Source organism: Pseudorasbora parva, chromosome 20, assembly GCF_024679245.1.
Source record: "Pseudorasbora parva isolate DD20220531a chromosome 20, ASM2467924v1, whole genome shotgun sequence".
NCBI lineage: Eukaryota > Metazoa > Chordata > Actinopteri > Cypriniformes > Gobionidae > Pseudorasbora > Pseudorasbora parva.
In genome coordinates, this window is record NC_090191.1 from 8478159 (window position 1) to 8498793 (window position 20635).

Consider the following 20635-nt stretch of genomic DNA (forward strand, 5'->3'; position numbering starts at 1 on the left):
ATGACAAAGCTTTCACATCAGAATCATCTGAAAATTCATTCAACCTATTGTAATTAAATTACTATAGAAAGTATTACAGCCACAAGGCCTCAGATATTCCATGTAATTCACTACATATTGATAAATAAATTACTCTCATGGAAGGGAATGCCCTTAAGTATTCAAATCAGAAGACTCATCCAATCTAATTTATCATCTAATTTGTAAACTCCGAACAGAGTTTGAGGAACAACTGGCAGTGAATGCTCTAGTTCTTGTTTGTGAAGTTTACTGGTCATTGCCAGTCACATCCGGTGGTTGACTGTAGTATGTAGCTGTTGAAAAGGTCAGTCCTCACAGTTAACCTCTGTTCTAATTTTAATTAACATATTCAGTGGGTAAAAAAATAAACAGACCAACACTAACAGACACTACAATAAACACTAAAAACCTGGCACTCATGTCTATTGGTGTTGGTTGACACTGTTGAGATTGTACCTTGCTCTTCTGTGCGTTTCTCTGCTGTCTCTGGGATTGTTTGTGGCTCTATGAGGAGTGAGAGAAAACATTTTTGAAAAATATACAGATACACAAAAGAAAATACTGAAGCTAAAGCATGTCTGCCTCTGAACACTTTGACTATAAAGCGAACTGTGAGATTTAGCGGCCTCATCAAGCTCTCCCTTTAATTCTCTTCCTGAGTGTAATATAAGTCATCATTCACTTCATTATGTTAAGTCACCATAGAGAATATGTATGAGTGAATGCATATTGGGGGATGGGGATGTCACTTTTTTCTATGAGAAGTATAAATTCTGTAAACTGCTCAATAAATATTGAAGATTTGGGACTCTGTCCATGTGGCGATTCTTCCCACAGCCACCCAGATGCAGACCATAGAGGGATGACTGAGAGGGACTGGAAAGCAACCTTGACTGATGTTTAACGGAAATCTAATTCTTACATGAACATGAAAAGGAAAAGATTTCACAGTCACTGAGATTTATTTAACTTATCAAGCTATTAAATGCCTGCTAATAAACAGTGTGTAAGTAAGCACAGCAGTGGTGGATAAAGTACTTGAAAGACACACTTGAGTAAAAGTATAGATATCTTACAAGAAAATGACTTTGGTAGAAGTTAAGGTCACTGTTTAGAATATAGGTAAAAGTTTTAAAGTTGTACTTAAGTATGAAAAGTATATTTTTACTATAAAACATACTTAAGTATTGAGTTCTTTCAAGTACTTTTACATTAGAGCATTAACTAATGTAAGAGACAACTTTAACATTTTAAATTGTATTAGTCAATGTTGAAAGGAACAATACTTTTATTAACCTTAGTTAATGTTACAAATGGTCTTGGAGAAAAAAAACGTTTTTTTTCTCCAAAGTTTTAATTTCATATGAATCCAAACAGTCATGCTTAAAGATGGACATCTTAACACACAAAGGCATAGCACTGAAATTAGACACAGTATTATATGTATATTCACACTTTATTTGCATCTCTTTTAGAACACTTGATGTTCCCTTTCAAGAGGTTCACTTCGTATTGCCTATGGGAAAAGCTCCTTTTCTCGAGAATATGAAGCAAAACTTTATTCAATAAATTATCTATTTAAAACGCAGTGCGGCTGCGCAGCAGATGTGACAGCGCGAGCTACGCGCTGATTGGCTGTGCTGCGGCAACTGCATGAACCTATGGCACTTTGTAGTGGGTGCACGCTCTACATTCTGAGCACTCTAGGCAGCTTACGGGTCCTTCTCAAAAAATTATACAATGTAATGATACAAATTAAACTTTCATATATTTTAGATTCATTGCACACCAACTGAAATATTTCAGGTCTTTTATTGTTTTAATACTGATGATTTTGGCATACAGCTCATGAAAACCCAAAATTCCTATCTCAAAAAATTAGCATATCATGAAAAGGTTCTCTAAACGACCTATTAACCTAATCATCTGAATCAACAAATTAACTCTAAACACCTGCAAAATATTCCTGAGGCTTTTAAAAACTCCCAGCCTGGTTCATTACTCAAAACTGCAATCATGGGTAAGACTGCTGACTTGACTGCTGTCCAGAAGGCCATCATTGAAACCCTCAAGCGAGAGGGTAAGACACAGAAAGACATTTCTGAACGAATAGGCTGTTCCCAGAGTGCTGTATCAAGGCACCTCAGTGGGAAGTCTGTGGGAAGGAAAAAGTGTGGCAAAAAACGCTGCACAACAAGAAGAGGTGACCGGACCCTGAGGAAGACTGTGGAGAAGGACCGATTCCAGACCTTGGGGGACCTGCGGAAGCAGTGGACTGAGTCTGGAGTAGAAACATCCAGAGCCACCGTGCACAGGCGTGTGCAGGAAATGGGCTACAGGTGCCACATTCCCCAGGTCAAGCCACTTTTGGGCTACAGAGAAGCAGCACTGGACTGTTGCTCAGTGGTCCAAAGTACTTTTTTCGGATCAAAGCAAATTTTGCATGTCATTCGGAAATCAAGGTGCCAGAGTCTGGAGGAAGACTGGGGAGAAGGAAATGCCAAAATGCCTGAAGTCCAGTGTCAAGTATCCATAGTCAGTAATGGTCTGGGGTGCCATGTTAGCTGCTGGTGTTGGTCCACTGTGTTTTATCAAGGGCAGGGTTAATGCAGCTAGCTATCAGGAGATTTTGGAGCACTTAATGCTTCCATCTGCTGAAAAGCTTTATGGAGATGAAGATTTGGTTTTTCAGCACGACCTGGCACCTGCTCACAGTGCCAAAACCACTGGTAAATGGTTTACTGACCATGGTATTACTGTGCTCAATTGGCTTGCGAATATATAGAGAATCTGTGGGATATTGTGAAGAGAAAGTTGAGAGAAACAAGGCCCAACACTCTGGATGAGCTTAAGGCCGCTATCGAAGCATCCTGGGCCTCCATAACACCTCAGCAGTGCCACAGGCTGATTGCCTCCATGCCATGCCGCATTGAAGCAGTCATTCCTGTAAAAGGATTCCCGACCAAGTATTGAGTGCATAACTGAATTATTTGAAGGTTAAATTTTTTGTATTAACACTTTTCTTTTATTGGTCGTATGAAATATGCTAATTTTTTGAGATTTTTGGTTTTTTTATGAGCTGTATGCCAAATCATCAGTATTAAAACATAAAAGACCTGAAATATTTCAGTTGGTGTGCAATGAATCTAAAATATATGAAAGTTTAATTTTTATCATTACATTATGGAAAATAATGAACTTTACCACAATATGCAAATTTTTTTAGAAGGACCTGTATGTGGAGGGTCGTTGTAAAACAGCGTTGGTGTACAGACCATAGACCGTAAAAAGTCATAACAGAGGAAAAAACCCTGAATGTTTTTTATTAATAAAGCGGTTTCTACGCAGGTGTGTGCATGATTCATAACAGGCTAATTTCTGTAGTGTTAAACTTTCCATTCGCCTGAATAGAAGGGACTGGGAGAAGTGATAGAGAGTGAAAAAGGTGCAGGGCTTGGCCACCATTTTACGACACCATTTACGACACCAGACAGAGAGTGCGTGCTATGACGTAAGTCGCGCTCTAGTTGGTGAGCATGCGCTTCAAAAACAAAGCTGCCATTTTACGACTCCCATATGCCCAGTAAAGTGCTGCAAAGAGAGCGGCTGTGACGTAAGCCACTTTCTCGATATCCAGCATGTGTGCGTCACTTTTGATTACTGTCCCCTAAGGGAGGGCGGGCAAAAGACAGCTTCTATGGTTCTGAGAGAGCCATAGGGGAGAGCTCATACGCGTGTTGCTTTTACTTTGGTATTCCCTGTCCGCGGCACTTCATAGCGCGACGGGAGCGAGAGAAGCGCGAGAGGAGGCGTTGGTCTTCCTGCATAAACAGGGTGATGGCGAGGCCAGCGGGAAGATGACCGGCGAGTGTTCGAAAGAACCCTCCGGCGTCCTCTGTCCGTGGCGCTAGACAGCACGACGGGAGTTTTCAGCGACCCTCACTGGCTCGCTCCTCTCAGCCGCCTCGCCATAGGTTCATGCAGTTGCCGCAGCACAGCCAATCAGCGCGTAGCTTGCACTGTCGCATCTGCTGTGCAGCTGCACTGCATTTTAAATAGATACTTTATTGAATAAAGTTTTGCTTCATATTCTCGAGAAAAGGAGCTTTTCCCATACGCAATACTTGTTCTCTCTCTCAGGGAAACGAGGTTATGTGAGTAACCGAGTACGTTATCTAATCAAAATATGTTACATTGACAATAAAACTGAAATCGAATCAAAGATTATATATAAAGGGACTTTGATGACATTGAGAGTTTGCTTTCTCATGTCACTAGCTTTTAATATGCAACATTGCTGCAAAACGAATGCATAAAAGCATCCAGCTGGATATAAACTAATGCAAATAGATGGTAAAAAAACATGACATGAAACATTTAGATCAGATTTCCCTGTGTTTTGTCACGTTGTTTTAACAGCTTGAGGTACTAATGTTAGCATCCTCTCAGCCTCTATGGCATTAATTCAGCATCTAGTTAACAAATTAATTACTTTATAGTGATAGGGAAACTAATCAGACACAAAAGCAACTAATAAGACCTAAAATAGAAGAACAGAAGCAACAAAACAAACTGTACTGTAGTGTATAATACACCGGTTTGTTATCTATGTTTTATAGGGGTGTAACGATTCATTTTAACAACGATTTGATTCGATTCGACTGAAATATAACAGTTACACTGATTTAAATTTTTGGCTAAAAAGTTACTGAATCGATTTCAAGTCACTGAATCGTTTCGGATCATATCGTTCTAAATGAACCAATATTGTCCTTAAATCGTATCGACAACCTCAAATCGTGATACGAATAGAATCGTTGTTAAAACGAATCGTTACACCCCTAATGTTTTATGTGTCCTTCTGACTATGATTTGTAGTAAGTAATGAATATGCTTTGAGGAAATGTGTCGGACTAAATGTTGACAGAAATATAAAAACTCAAATAAAGCAGATTCTCCCCCCAAAAATACTCAAGTACTGTAACAGAGTATTATTATTATTATTATTCTGTTACATTACACCACTGAAGCACAGCTATAGTGACAGTACCCAGGGTATTCTCACAAAAATGCGTATAAATAGTAAGAGTGTGCAATGTCGTGGAATGTATACGCCAAAACTCATTTTGGCGTGTCTATGGCACGCTGTTTTTCGCGTGCATATGATACGCATTTTATGGCGTATTCTACATACGAACCCCCCACCCCAACACTCTAAACCTACCCAAGCACGTGTCATATATACGCCATAAAGTGCGTATCATATGCACGCGAAAAACAGCGTATCATATGCACGCCAAAATGAGTTTTGGCGTATACATTCCACGACATTGCACACTCGTACTATTTATACGCATTTATGTGTGATCGGGTTGTACCGTTTCCTGCAGTGTTGTAGCTGATGGTCACTGGGCCTGTGATGGTGTTTCCAGCGAGTACAGGAACATTTACAGTTGCTCCCGTCTGAGCATTCAGATCAACACAGACTCCAGTTTGAGCACTGCTGCTCATCTCCACTGAAACAGAGACAGAGATTAATTACATTCCTATATGACAACTTTAACATTACAGATATTCTTTTCTTCATTACCTTTCTTGTCTTCTTCCAGTTCATCCGGTGTGTCATGATGCTGATCAACAGATGCCATCGTCCTTCGACTTACCACTGATGGACATGAAGACAAAGGTTAAGCTCCACTGTTACCTGGCACATCACACACACACACACACACACACACACACACACACACACACACACACACACACACACACACACACACACACACACACACACACACACACACACACACACACACACGTTTGTTTTTGTTGCATAGGGGGACATTCCATAGGCGTAATGGTTTTTATACTGTATAAACCGTATTTTCTATCCCCTTACACTGCCACTGCCCCTAAACCTACCCATCAGAGGAAACATTCTGCATTTTTACTTTCTAAAAAAAACTCATCCTGGATGATTTATAAGCATTTTGAAAAGTGAGGACATGGCCAATGTCCTCATATGTCACCCTCTCCTTGTAATACCTGTGTCATACCCATGTCATTATACACATTTGTGTCCTCATATGTCACTAAAACATGCCCCCCCCCCCCCCACACACACACACACATATATTATATAGTCGCAAGCAGCCTTTATAAAATATATGATGAGTTATTAAATGTAACTGATAAAGCACAACATGTTCAGCTCCACACATCTTACAAATTTTCTTTGAATGCTTTGGGTGATACACTCTTGTCACATTTGATATAAATCACAACACTGAACTCATGATACGATATGTATCACAATATTTTAAGCCAAAATAAAGAGCGTTAAATAATTAATACTAAGTTATCTCTTCTCTTATGCATTACTCGCACTTTCAATGCAGACAGCATTCTCTCTTTGTGCTCGCTATGTCCCACCTCTCCCGCTATTAATGCACTATAAAAAACCTTCTAAAACACTTTGAACAATCAGACTACTAAGACTAAATGTGGTCTGGTTATTTAAATGATGTTTGCACTTTAACTTTGAGAGTGTCTTTCCGGCAGAGCATGCGCTTCAGATGATCAGTGCAATCAGAGAAAGCCTGTCAAAATGACAGTTACCGAACTGTAAATGTTTAGCTCATCCAAAAATGTTAATTCTGCATTTACTCACTCTCATGTTGTTCTCGCACGTTGCGCAATCTTTGAACGTCCGTGTTTTCTACAGTATGCGCATTGTTGTAAATTTGTTCATCATATAAAGCCACTGTGTCTTTTAAGAAGACTTGGATATGGATTAGACACTCGATTAGGTGTTTTTACAATGCCTTTATTACATTTTTTGGATCTTTTAAGTTTGAGAGGAATGGACTTTAAATGGAGGGACAGAAATCTGTTGTTTTATATAGAAAGTCTTTATTTGGGTTTGAAAGTTACATGAAATGACATGAGGGTGAGTACATGAGAGAGTTTAGATTTTTGGATGAATTATATCTTATAAATACAGCTAGTTGAGCCTTGGATAAAACAATTTAGATAAAACAATATATTGTGAATCATATTGTTTACATTAACGATACATATTGCAATTTTATATTGTGATAAACAGAATAACAATGTATTGCTACACCCCTAATAAATGCCAAAGAAAACTCTACTCTCTCAGTTCTTGATCAGAGTATCCTGGTTCAAACCTGGTTCAAGTATGGTTGAGCAAAATATTCCTTGACGAGTAAATTAACAGCAATTTTTCATTTCTGGCTGAACTATCCCTTTAAGATGGCTGAGTTGTGTTTATTAGGCATTGAATCACATCACAATTCCATTAATAATAATAATAATAATTTGTTCGATTTATATAGCGCTTTTCAAGGCACTCAAAGCGCTTTACATTGAAGGGGAGAATCTCCCCAAACCACCACCAATGTGCAGCATCCACCTGGATGATGCGACGGCAGCCACATTGCGCCAGAACTCTCACCACACACAGTGGTGATTCTGGGGGGTGACCCAGGGTGGCCAGTGCCACCCCTGAAAACTCATTGGCCTCCCCAGATCTGATAGGTAGCTGGTAAAGTTCGTCAACATAAGAAATGAGAAATGCTGTCACAATCAACGATGTCAGCTGATAAACACAGTAATGGTCGTACTGAGACTTTGAGAGCTGATTTCTGCTCAGCGGACGTTTGGCCGTGCAGGTCAGGTGACCCATGAGATGAGCACGTGCAACGCGCTGCACCCACTGCTGTCCGTGAAAAAAACAGGAGGACGTCACACAGAGCAATGACAAAAACGCTGGAATCAGTCGATTAAGAAGTATGGTAATTTAATGTTTAGTTATATCGTAGTTCCCTCTGAATGTGTAGGAAAATTAAGTAGCAGCTAAAAGTCAAACTACACTAAGTAAACTATACCAATTTAAGCATTGAACGCTAGAATATGCCAGTGATATCGCGCCATGAAATATGGAAAGCTAACATTATTTTCTGGACTGAAGTTTTTTTGCAGATATGTGTGTTGAATAGAGCTAATGTTATATTTTTTGGCCAACCAGTGTGTGAAATATAGTGTGACAGTCTAGATTAAAGTAACTATAACACAAGAACAAGCTCTGTGATTAAAGGCCTGTTTAAATACTTTTTTTTCCTGGAGATAGGACTTTTTGTTCAATTTGTATCAATTAGCTCATCTTCACAGTTCACATATTTTTAGATGTTTAAATAGGAAGAGGCAGAGCAAATTGCATTAAAATACCACAAATACTTGAGATGCAACGTGAATTAATTGTGTTATTTAAAGTGGTAGTTATGTAAAAAATAAACCTTTGAAGATCCTATAAAGTCTATATTTTTTAGGCATATTGTTGGCATTGTTGGTTTGATATTTTAATGGAGTCAAAGCTTATTTAAATAGTTCCAGAGCCCCACGAACACCTGTATTTTGCACACTGATTCTAAGCCAATTTGACAATGATCCTGCTTGATATTTGTAGTTATAGCTATTACTTCAAAGTGAATTGACTGATGGCTGATTGAGTGATTGAATTACATTTTCCCAGGGTAAGGGTTATGACTAGTTATGAAGAGAAGCCGAGATATTCAGAGCTTCTTCCACAAAAAAAAAGAAAAGAGTCAGAGCCAGACACAGCTGCAGTGTAAAGGCTCAGTCAAGTCAGCAGTGTAGGTACAGCAATAACAGTCAGGTTGAAGAGCAGTCAGCTTCTCTTGAACAGGATGGTAAGTCATGCTTGGATAGTTGGAATTTACCATGTAGGCTTACATTCAAGTTGTTTGTCACTCCAGTTATAGAATTACAACCGTCTAAAACATCACTACACAAGAACAATAGTTTAAACATAAACAGTTGTAAAATACAGAAGAACCATAATAAAATGTTCATAATACATAAATACACTCACATAAACACACGTGTGTCTGTATGTATATATGATTGTGTGTGTAAAAATAAATAAATATATATGTGTGTGTGTGTGTGTGTGTGTGTGTGTGTGTGTGTGTGTGTGTGTGTGTGTGTGTGTGTGTGTGTGTGTGTGTTTCAGAACCTCCAGCCGATTGATGTTTCAGATTTCTCAGATATCTGTGTATTCCCACAGCTGACCAGCCACACACAGAGGAGGATCAGGCAGTGTCTGGAACTCCACCTGCTAAGCATGGTATGTCAAGTTCTGTTATGTCAAGATATGTCATTCATGAACAGTTACCTGAAGTTGTTGTGTACTCTCATATTAATTTTAATTTTAAAAGGATGGTCCAATTTTGCTCGAAGTGTATGCTATTAATTTGCTAATACACAGCAAACCCCACACTTAAAACATAGACAATCTATTCTTTAAATCTCAATACAAAACATTATGAAAAGACAAAGGAAAATGTTTGACACAAATTTGTCTACATACAGTCTATGGGTGTAATGGTTATTGTTTTTACTACTTCAGGTACTTCATCTAGTTATTCAGAGGGTGATGGTGACACCGATGACAGTATTGTTCAAAATAATAGCAGTACAATGTGACTAACCAGAATAATCAAGGTTTTTAGTATATTTTTTATTGCTACGTGGCAAACAAGTTACCAGTAGGTTCAGTAGATTGTCAGAAAACAAACAAGACCCAGCATTCATGATATGCACGCTCTTAAGGCTGTGCAATTGGGCAATTAGTTGAAAGGGGTGTGTTCAAAAAAATAGCAGTGTCTACCTTTGACTTTACAAACTCAAAACTATTTTGTACAAACATTTTTTTTCTTCTGGGATTTAGCAATCCTGTGAATCACTAAACTAATATTTAGTTGTATGACCACAGTTTTTTAAAACTGCTTGACATCTGTGTGGCATGGAGTCAACCAACTTGTGGCACCTCTCAGCTGTTATTCCACTCCATGATTCTTTAACAACATTCCACAATTCATTCACATTTCTTGGTTTTGCTTCAGAAACTGCATTTTTGATATCACCCCACAAGTTCTCAATTGGATTAAGGTCTGGAGATTGGGCTGGCCACTCCATAACATTAATTTTGTTGGTTTGGAACCAAGACTTTGCCCGTTTACTAGTGTGTTTTGGGTCATTGTCTTGTTGAAACAACCATTTCAAGGGCATGTCCTCTTCAGCATAGGGCGGGGGTACTCAATAGGCGGACCGCGGTCCGTGTCCGGACCCAGACGCAATACAATTTGGACCAACGCCAAAATCAACATTATAATTTAGTTATGATCCAAGCGAGTTTTGGTGCGTGATTTCTTATAATGTTTTCCTACTAGATGTGGTTTATCTATCTTGTCGCCCCCAAAGATCCAAAAAGGCGCTGTAATAACTGTAATAATCACCATGACAATGCACTCACTCAACTCAGGTTGTGTGTGTGTGTGTGTGTCATTCGCAAACAACGCAAGCGCTAATCCATAACGGTTACGTTACCCGTTTTCCTTGCTAGCGAATATCATGGCGTGCTCAAAACCTGACAAAAAGAGAAAAGTCGATTCTGAAAATCGCGAATTTAAGACAGAGTGGACTGACAGTTATGCATTTGTGCTGCCGGCGGGGAGCACAAAACCAATGTGCTTAATTTGCAACGAGACGGTTGCCGTTGTCAAGAGTGGTAACGTGAAACGTCACTATGAGTCAAAACATGGACACTTTGACCACAATTACCCCCAAAAATCTGAGGTAAGGGCCAGAAAAATCAAACAACTGCAATCATCATACCAAGCAGCATGCAGTGTAATAGTTAGATCAGCCACCCAACAAGAGCGTGCAACTGAAGCATCATTAAGAGTGGCATGGGTCTTAGGAAAGCACAAGAAACCCTTCTCTGACTCTGAGATTGTAAAAGAATGCATGAATGAAATAGCAATTGCCATGTTTGAGGGAACTCAAAAAGATGACATCATACAAAAAATAAAGCAAATATCTTTGTCTGACTCCACTGCTGTAAAGCGAACTAAAGTCCTTGCTGATGATTTGCTTGACCAGATGAAGTCTGCAATAAAAAAGGCTAAATGCATTTCATTGGCTTTGGATGAATCCACAGATAACACAGACAATGCACAACTTCTGGTGTTTGTCAGATTTTTTGATGAAGAGAAGGGAGAATTCTGTGAAGATGTGTTAGGCCTCACAGCCCTCCATGGACACACAAGAGGAGATGATATTTATGAAGCACTGATGCAGATGTTGAGGGACAGAGAAATAGACCTGAAGCATGTTATTTCCATTGCTACTGATGGAGCTCCATGTATGACTGGAAGAGAGAGGGGATTAGTGGCACGTTTGAGAGCTCATCACCCTGACCTCATAGCATATCATTGCATAATTCATCAGATGGTTTTGTGTGCCAGTCTTGAAGAAAAGTATGCAGAGGTCATGACAACAGTAATGAGACTTGTGAACTTTTTGAGGGCATCATCTGCTCTGCAGCATCGCTTGTTGCGCTCATTCCTAACAGAGGTGAATGCAGAATTTGATGATTTGCTCCTCCACAACAATGTCCGGTGGCTTAGTAAAGGCAAGGTACTGGAGCGCTTTTGGACATTACGGAAAGAGTTGGAAACATTTCTGTTGGATCAGAAGAGTGCAAAAGCAAAACAATTTGTGGAATTCATGCAGAATGAAGAAAAAATGGAAATTGTTGCATTTCTATCTGACATTACCTCCCATCTCAATGATCTGAACTTGAAGCTCCAGGGCAAAAACAACACAGTGTGTAACCTCACATCAGCTGTCTGTGCCTTTCAGAAGAAACTAGAGCTGTTCAAGTGCGACTTACAGCAGGACCTGCTTCACTTCCCAAAGCTTCTGAATCAAACAGCAGGAACACATCATCATCACAATCATGCTGAATTCCTGGACAAGCTGATTGAAAATTTTCAAACTCGGTTTGGGGATTTCCCTCTGGGAAAACAAGTCTTACTATGCATGGAAAATCCATTCCTTGTCAAAAACATTTCAGCATTTTCTGCTGAAGCCCTGAAAATCTGCCCATGGGCTAGTGCTGCTTCTCTTCAATCAGAGCTAATTGAGCTTCAAGAAAACCTTGCTCTTCAGGAGTCTCTCTGTGACACTACCACCTTCTGGACTAAGATGGTCCCTGCAGCAGGTGTCCCTTTCTTGCAGAAGATGGCCCTTCAGATTCTCACCATGTTTCCCTCAACATACTGTTGTGAGTCTGCCTTTTCAACCATGAATATGGTGAAAAACAAATACAGGAGCACCCTTAGTAATGAACACTTACATCAGTGCCTCCGCTTGGCCCTCACACCTTTTATGCCCAAGTTTAAAGAACTGGTGGCACAAAAAAGGTGTCACTTTTCACACTAATAAGACCAGACCACAGCACCTTTTGTACATAGTTTGAACGTTTTGGGGGTTTTACCACTTTTGTTGTTGGAGTTCTTTTTTTGGATTTTGACCATCACTGTTCCGGACCCTGGACGTTAGGAAAATTTGGTGAGTGGACCTTTTAGGTTTCTAATTGAGTACCCCTGGCATAGGGCAACATGACCTCTTCAAGTATTTTAACATATGCAAACTGATCCATGATCCCTGGTATGCGATAAATAGGCCCAACACCATAGTAGGAGAAACATGCCCATATCATGATGCTTGCACCTCCATGCTTCACTGTCTTCACTGTGTACTGTGGCTTGAATTCAGAGTTTGGGGGTCGTCTCACAAACTGCCTGTGGCCCTTGGACCCAAAAAGAACAATTTTACTCTCATCAGTCCACAAAATGTTCCTCCATTTCTCTTTAGGCCAGTTGATGTGTTCTTTGGCAAATTGTAACCTCTTTTGCACATGGCTTTTTTTTAACAGAGGGACTTTGCGGGGGATTCTTGAAAATAGATTAGCTTCACACAGACATCTTCTAACTGTCACAGTACTTACAGGTAACTCCAGACTGTCTTTGATCATCCTGGAGGTGATCATTGGCTGAGCCTTTGCCATTCTGGTTATTCTTCTATCCATTTTGATGGTTGTCTTCCGTTTTCTTCCACGTCTCTCTGGTTTTGCTCTCCATTTTAAGGCATTGGAGATCATTTTAGCTGAACAGCCTATCATTTTTTGCACCTCTTTATAGGTTTTCCTATACTGCAATACTGTACATGCTCCCCCGTCTGGACCTCACGGTTTGTTGTGACATTATATCTTTTAGTTTACACAACATTATGAGTGCCTTCCATGGAAGTTGTAATACTGACCACAAATTTACTTTGTAACTAAGGATTTTGAATGAAACTTCATAAAAACTGAAGTAAGGACTTATCACGATTATTAATAATTTACAGACGTTTCACAGTCCAGAGTAGCAGGTGCTACATACCTCAACTTAAGGCATTTCCGCTAGCCATGCATGGCAACAGGAAGAGGTCCTTCAACAGTGAGTGGTACAAACAACACCCATGGCTTGAGTACTCCCAAAGCCAAAACTCTGCCTACTGTTTTGCATGTCAACACTTCTCTTTGCCAGACAACCCAGCATCTGTATTCACATCACAACTGGGATTCTCTCATTGGAAAAAGGCAATGTACAAAGATGGTGGATTTAAAGTACATGAAAAGTCAGAGGGTCATGTCAACGCCATGTCTGGCGCACATTCTGGAGTGGCAGTCAGAATAAAGACTGAGGCAAAACATGCAGTTTATGTACACTGTAACGTACATTGCCTGAACTTAGTACTCATTTATACCGTGAAGGTAGTCCCAGAGGCTGACTGCTTTTTTGCACTACTGCAGAAGCTTTATGTGTATATGTCTGGGTCCTATGTTCACCAGAAGTGGCTGGATGTGCAAAAGGAAATGTATGAAGTTCAGCCGAGGGATTTGCAGAAGCTCAGTGACACGAGATGGGCATGTAGATAAATGGCCTGCAGGAATCTAATGGACCGATTACCTGCTGTCCTTCGTGTTCTGCATGACATTGCTACAGAAAATAGTGGAGAAAGATCTGTAGATGCTCGAGGTTTGCTGACTCAGCTAGACCTAAGCTTTGTCAGTCTTCTTGTAACCTTTTGAAAGCTCCTTGGTGATGCAAAGGTGCTGTCTGACACCCTCCAATCTCCTTCACTTGAACTTGCCATGGCAGTAGATTTAGTAAGTGCACTCAAAGACTAATTTTAGGAGTACAGAAGTGAAACATTACTTGACAATATGTGAAAAAGTATTGTAGACACTGCCACAAAGTGCAATATAGCTATTGAAAATTCAGAGAAAAAGAGGTCTCAAAAAGTTAATTCCAGATTTGGTGGGTCTTTCATAACCTCTACAGTGGGTCAGCGCAAATGTAACGATAGTGACAAGGATTCCTTTAGGAGGACAATCTTCTACCCCATTGTGGACACCATACTCGGAGAGTTAGACAGGAGCTTCTCCAAAGACAATTGTGAAATAATGAGAGGAATACAAGCTTTGGACCCTAAAAGCACATGTTTCCTTCAAGAGGAAGCAGTCTTTCGCCTGGGAGAAATTTATGAAAGTGACTCTGAAGATCTCAGTCATGAACTCCACCAGACAAGGAGGATTTTGCAAAGGAAAGAGCAAAGTGGAATGCCGAACTTGTCCGGTATTGTTGAACTTGCAGTGTTCCTTTAACCTCATAAGGATGTTTTTCACAAGCTTTTTCGTCTGTGCCAGATAGCCATAGCTCTCCCGGTAAGCAGTGCAGCATGTGAGCGTAGCTTCTCAGCTCTTAAACTCATCAAGACCCATTTGCGCACAACAATGACAGATGACAGACTGAGCAACCTGGGTGTTCTCAGCATTGAGGCTAGAAGAGCAAAGTCACTTGACATGGACAAGTTTATTAAACTTTTTGCTACCAATCACCAAAAGAGGAGAATTCATCTGGTGTAAGATGGATGAACACAACATTTGTTTAATGGTCTTGTTTTTTTGTTTGTAGTTTAAGTTTGGTTTGGTTTGTTACAAATGTTTATGAACAATTTTCACAAGTTACATTATGAAGAAGCATCTTAAACCTTAAGTTATATTTGGTTTGGTGCCATTGCATTGGACTTACAGTCTTGTCTTGTGGTCTATGTGAAAGCATGTTGCACTTTGTTACTATTGTTAAAATCCTCTACAGTCCCTGACAAAAGTCTTGTCGCTTGTGTACAAATTGACCTAAAGTGCCGCTGAAATATATTTCTAATCAAGATTTTTTTACAAGAAATGGCTCATTTTAATCCCACCAGCTTTTGTGAAAATGTTTCAGTGAAAAACTAAACTTTCAAAAAGTATTCTAATATTCACAGCTTGGTAAAGCCCATTGAATCAATTTTTGCAAAGACATAAGTGTTGTCACCTTGTCATATGAGCTTCACCTGTGACTAATAATGGATCAATTAGGTCTCAAGTGTGGATAAAAAGAACCCCAGTACGCTAGACCTTCACATCAACTGCAACTAGACTTCTGCAAACATGCCTAAGATTCACCCAGAGACTAAAGTTTTGATTACCAAGAGGCTGAAGACCAGATCCACTGCTGATGTGGCAGACACCTTCAATGTGTCTCAGCGTCAAGTACAGAGGATAAAAAAAAAGATTTGAAAAGACTGGAGACGTTTTTGACAAGCCCAGGTCAGGCAGACCCCGCAAGACAACTGCTCGAGAGGACCGTTTGTTGGCTCGAAAATCCAAGGCCAGCCCACTTTCAACTGCAGCAGAGCTCCACGAGACCTGGTCACCTGAAGTCCCTGTGTCAACCAGAACAGTTTGTCGGATTCTGTCTCGAAATGGCCTCCATGGTCGAATCAGTGCCCAGAAGCCAGCACTAAACAAAAGACAATTGAAAAACCGTGTGGCATTTGCCAAGGCCCACAGCCTGCTAAAAGGATGGACGCTGGAAAAGTGGCAGAAGGTGGATTTTTCAGATGAATCTTCTGTTGAATTACACCACAGTCGCCGCAAATATTGCAGGAGACCTACTGGAGCCAGAATGGATCCAAGATTCACCCAGAAAACAGTGTAGTTTGGTGGCGGAAAAATCATGGTCTGGGATTACATCCAGTATGGGGGTTTGCGAGAGATCTGCAGGGTGGAAGGCAACATCAATAATCTAAAATACCAAGAAATCTTAGCTACCTCTTATATTCCCAACCATAAAAGAGGCCAAATTCTGCAGCAGGACGGTGCTCCATCGCATACTTCCATCTCCACATCAAAGTTCCTCAAGGCGAAGAAGATCAAGATGCTCCAAGATTGGCCAGCCCAGTCACCAGACATGAACATCATTGAGCATATGTGGGGTAGGATGAAAGAGGATGCATGGAAGACGAAACCAAAGAAGATTGATGAACTCTGGGAGGCATGCAAGACTGCTTTTTTAGCTATTCCTGATGACTTCATCAATAAATTGTATGAATCCTTGCCAAACCGCATGGATTTGACCTTTCTGTCTTGATTAAATGATAAATATTTTTTCTATGAAAATTATTTATTTCAGTGCATTAAACATCATTTGGGAGGGTTTTAGCTTTTCATATGAGCTATTTCTAACACCAATTAATTAATTAAAAGTCAGGTTAATATCAGGTATTTCTAGAAAATAGATAAGCGACAAGACTTTTGTCAGGGACTGTATTGTTCATGAGACTTTGAAGTTTTACATAACATTTCTTTATAGTATATATGGCCACCCCACTCTAGCTTTGTGTCCCATCTTGACCACCCCAGTTAAAATGCCCTGGATACTCCAATGACCACACACCAGCTGATTGGTGGAGAGGAGAACAAGTGATGAAGCCAATCAGGATATGTGGATGATTAGGAGGCCATGATGGACAGAGGCCAATGGGCAAATTTGGCCAGGATGCCGGGGTTACACCCCTACTCTATTTCTGAAGGAAATCCTGAGATTTTTAATGACCACGGAGAGTCAGGACCTCGGTTTAATGTCTCATCCAAAGGACAGTGCTCTTTGTCAGTATAGTGTCCCTATCACTATACTGGGGTGTTAGGACCCACACAGACCACAGGGTGAGTGCCCCCTGCTGGCCTTACTAACAGCTCTACCAGCTGCAACCTAGTTTTCCCAGTTGGTCTCCCATCCAGGTACTGACCAGGCTCAGCCCTGCTTAGCTTCAGTGGGGAACCAGTCTTGGGCTACAGGGTGATATGGCTGCTGTATTAAAATTTAAATGGTTTGTTGGTAAAACCAATGGTTGGTTTTAGCGCTTTGACTGGAGCTGAACCAGAGACTGAGTGAGTGAGAGACTGACTTCCTCCGTCAGCGTTGTAATATAATGGCGGCCACAGCCCGTATTAACTTTACCGATCAACTAACACAACCATTTTCTACCCTGTTCCCTCAAGTAATGTCACATTACATGTATAAAGTGCAGTGGATGATCTTAAACTGGTTGTTGTAAATCCAGCAGGCTCCGACTCCATGTCAGTGTTAAAACATGTAATGGCGGCGCCCTGCCCCACCCCGCCCACACCTCGTGATAACTTGCTGATCATCATACACCTGCACTAGGTGGTTAGCTTATTTGAAAAATAATGCATTTTTAAAAAAACGAAGCATGAACACGTTACAGTGCACCCCGCAAACACAATCAAGCCTTCGAAAGAATGTTTTACCACCCCTTTAATATTGAAACTTTTTTTTCTCTTTTCAAAATAATCCATGAAAGAAGTTGAAATTTGAAGACTAATATTTTCAGTGCGATAGTTTCCGGTGTTGTGTAATAATATTCAGTTGATGTGAAATTTCCATTCATTTGCCAGTTTCCGTGACAAATGATTGAAACTTTCACACCAACTGAATATTACACAACACCGGCCAAGAAAAGGAAGTAATGTCATGAGAGAGGAACTGATCTTACTCTTAAAACACTTGTTAACCTCACAATTGTTATACACAGTTATACAAACAACTATACATATTAAATAAATTTAATCTTAGTAGCATTCATTATAAACAACACGTCAATCAAAAATATATTTTTTTAAAGTGAAAATAAAACAGCATAGACTCATCTCTCTCATTCAGCAAGAATCCAAATACGCTCTCATATTTGCCATGAAACATTAGGTTGCTAAACTATTGTCATTATGTAAACAAGGCTTTGTACTTTATTGTTCCAATATCAGGAAAACAACATCACATGCACAGAATGTTGTGTACCAATATAAGACAGATATCATATTAATCTTCTGTTTATCAGGAAGTTTAAATAAATTCACAACTGCATTAAAGTCCCCAATGACACATAATAACACACACACACACACACACACACACGCTAACAACTAAAGAAAGATGAAACACTCACCTCAGATAATATTTGTAGATCTTTATTTTTCCTCATCTTTATTTTTCTGTCGTGTTGAACTGAAATTTCTTTGACTTCCTAGAGGAAGTGAAACTGGTTTTCAGGAAGAGATATGAGAGATGTCAGCACTCAGTCTCCTGTCACTGTATAGATTTGCCAAAATTCTTATATCTAGTATATAGAGCAAAATCTGCTCTACCATAGCAGAAACACTGAACTGTAGTGATGTGTTGTTCGTGAATGAGTCGGCTCTAAGAGCTGATTCTTTGTAGAGAACGAGTTGAGGCTAGCACAGGGATTTCAGAACGGCAATTACTAAACTCTAGGGGTTTCTTTACTGTGATGTAAAATAGGAATGTCTCGACTAAATACAATCAATAAATACAGTCTTAACACAATCAATAAATCGATCACTCAACTTTATTTATATAGCGCTTTTACAATGATGACTGTTTCAAAGCAGCTTCAAGGTGTTAATTAGGACAATATTGCGACAAAATTTGACTTGGCTGTACAGTCGTTCTGGAGAAAACAGTGATGTTATCAGCTTTTTTAAATTTATCATAGAGGGACAATGTTGGCAGATCAGTATTATAGCATCAAATTGCGAAGCACTGCAGCGTCTGCATCAAATGGTGGAGCACTGCAGTGGCAGCATCAAATAGGAGAAGCACTGCAGTGGCAGCATCAAATTGTGGAGCACTGGAGGGACAGCATCAAAATGGAGGAGCAGTGCAGCGGCAGCATAAAATTGGAGGAGCATTGCAGCGGCGGTATCGAATTGCAGCTCACTGCAGCATCAAAAAGAGGAGCACTGCAGTGGCAGCATCAAATGGGAGGAGCACTGCAGAGGCAGCATTAAATAGGAGGAGCACTGCAGCGGCAGTATAAAATTGGAGGAGCATTGCAGCGGCGGTATCGAATTGCAGCTCACTGCAGCATCAAAAAAGAGGAGCACTGCAGTGGCAGCATCAAATGGGAGGAGCACTACAGAGGCAGCATTAAATAGGAGGAGCACTGCAGCTGCAGCATTAAATAGGAGGAGCACTGCAGTGGCAGCATTAAACTGTAGGAGCACTGCAGCACCAAATTGGTGGAGCACTGCAGCAGCAGCGTCAAATTGCGGAGCACTGCAGTGGCAGCATCAAATTGTGGAGCACTGGAGACACGTGCCGTCTGTGGCTGCAGTCGTCCAAGTCTAATTCTAACAGTATACATTGTAATTTATCCACATTTCAGGGGGAGGGATTTACACAGTAGAGGAGGAGATCTAAACAAAGGAATGCACATGTTGTTTAGGTAAAAAGGGACACACCTCATACATTTCCATGTCACCAGTCCTAATCCTATCAGCATAACAGTGCCAATCAGACCACCAATCCAAATCCTATCAGCATAACAGTACCAATCAGACGAATAGATGCAAATGTGATCACGGACAATGTTGCCTATAGATCAGGAAGTGCATAAAGACAAAAGACTGATTAGCTTGATCTCCTTAGAATGTAGTCAGTCTGTACCTCCAAACTGTAAAGCATTATGTACATAAACTGTTAGTATACTATTACATTGGAACCTTGATATAACAATTTATAAATTTGTTATCCCACAAGGTACTGCAGTGGCAGAATCAAACTGGAGGAGCACTGCAGTGACAGCATCAAATAAGAGGAGCACTGCAGAGGCAGCATTAAATAGTAGGAGCACTGCAGTGGCAGCATCAAAATGACGGAGCACTGCAGTGGCAACATTAAATAATAAGGGCACTGCAGTGGCAGCATTAAACTGGAGGAGCACTGTAGTGGCAAGCGAAGCCCTGGAGCATCAAGCGAGGGACTGTGGCATTAAATGAAGGACTACAACGGTGATATCTAGTAAAGCCAAATACTGCAGCGGCATTATCAAATTGGCAGACCACTGCAGCATCAAGCAAAGATGGCTTGTTTGATGAGGCTGAGGTCCGAACAAAGTAAAATCGAAAGGCCTCTGAGGACCACAACCCAGTAGTTTAATTGATGGTGTGGCAGTCCTTTTTGGCCTGCAGTGGTGTCTGCTCCATTGCGGAAGAAGTGAGGTGAATATAAGTAAGCCTAAATACCAGAGTGGGTGGGGATTTGCTGAAGCTTTTTTAATGAACTTCACTGCCTGGTGACAGGAAGGTTGTTCTCATCAGAAAACAGCGGGTCAAGATGTGAGGAGATCTGCACCTCCCTGTTGCAAGGGAGAAGGAAAGATATTGATATTGCTGGATGGGTGTCGGGAGATTGAAGATAGGAATTAAAAGGCAGTTTTTTAAATTGATCCGTTCATTGCTTTTGATGAGGAA

At 40.4% G+C, this 20635-nt stretch overlaps 1 protein-coding gene across 3 annotated transcripts in view; it reads right to left on the bottom strand.

Annotated features, from left to right (window-relative positions):
• LOC137049207 (NACHT, LRR and PYD domains-containing protein 12-like) overlaps nt 1–18389 on the bottom strand; it is a 55863-nt gene extending 37474 nt beyond the window's left edge. For 2 of the 3 annotated variants that reach the window (XM_067427667.1, XM_067427665.1), the window contains exons 1-4: nt 18310–18378; nt 5612–5725; nt 5400–5537; nt 478–525 (exon numbers count right to left, since the gene is read on the bottom strand). In XM_067427667.1, coding sequence (XP_067283768.1) covers nt 478–525; nt 5400–5537; nt 5612–5669 — 244 coding nt within the window. In that variant the 5' untranslated portion in view covers nt 5670–5725; nt 18310–18378. Of the gene's footprint in view, nt 1–477; nt 526–5399; nt 5538–5611; nt 5726–18309 lie in introns of all 3 variants that reach the window. The other variant, XM_067427666.1, reaches the window with a different exon arrangement.
• Between the last annotated feature and the right edge of the window lie 2246 nt (nt 18390–20635).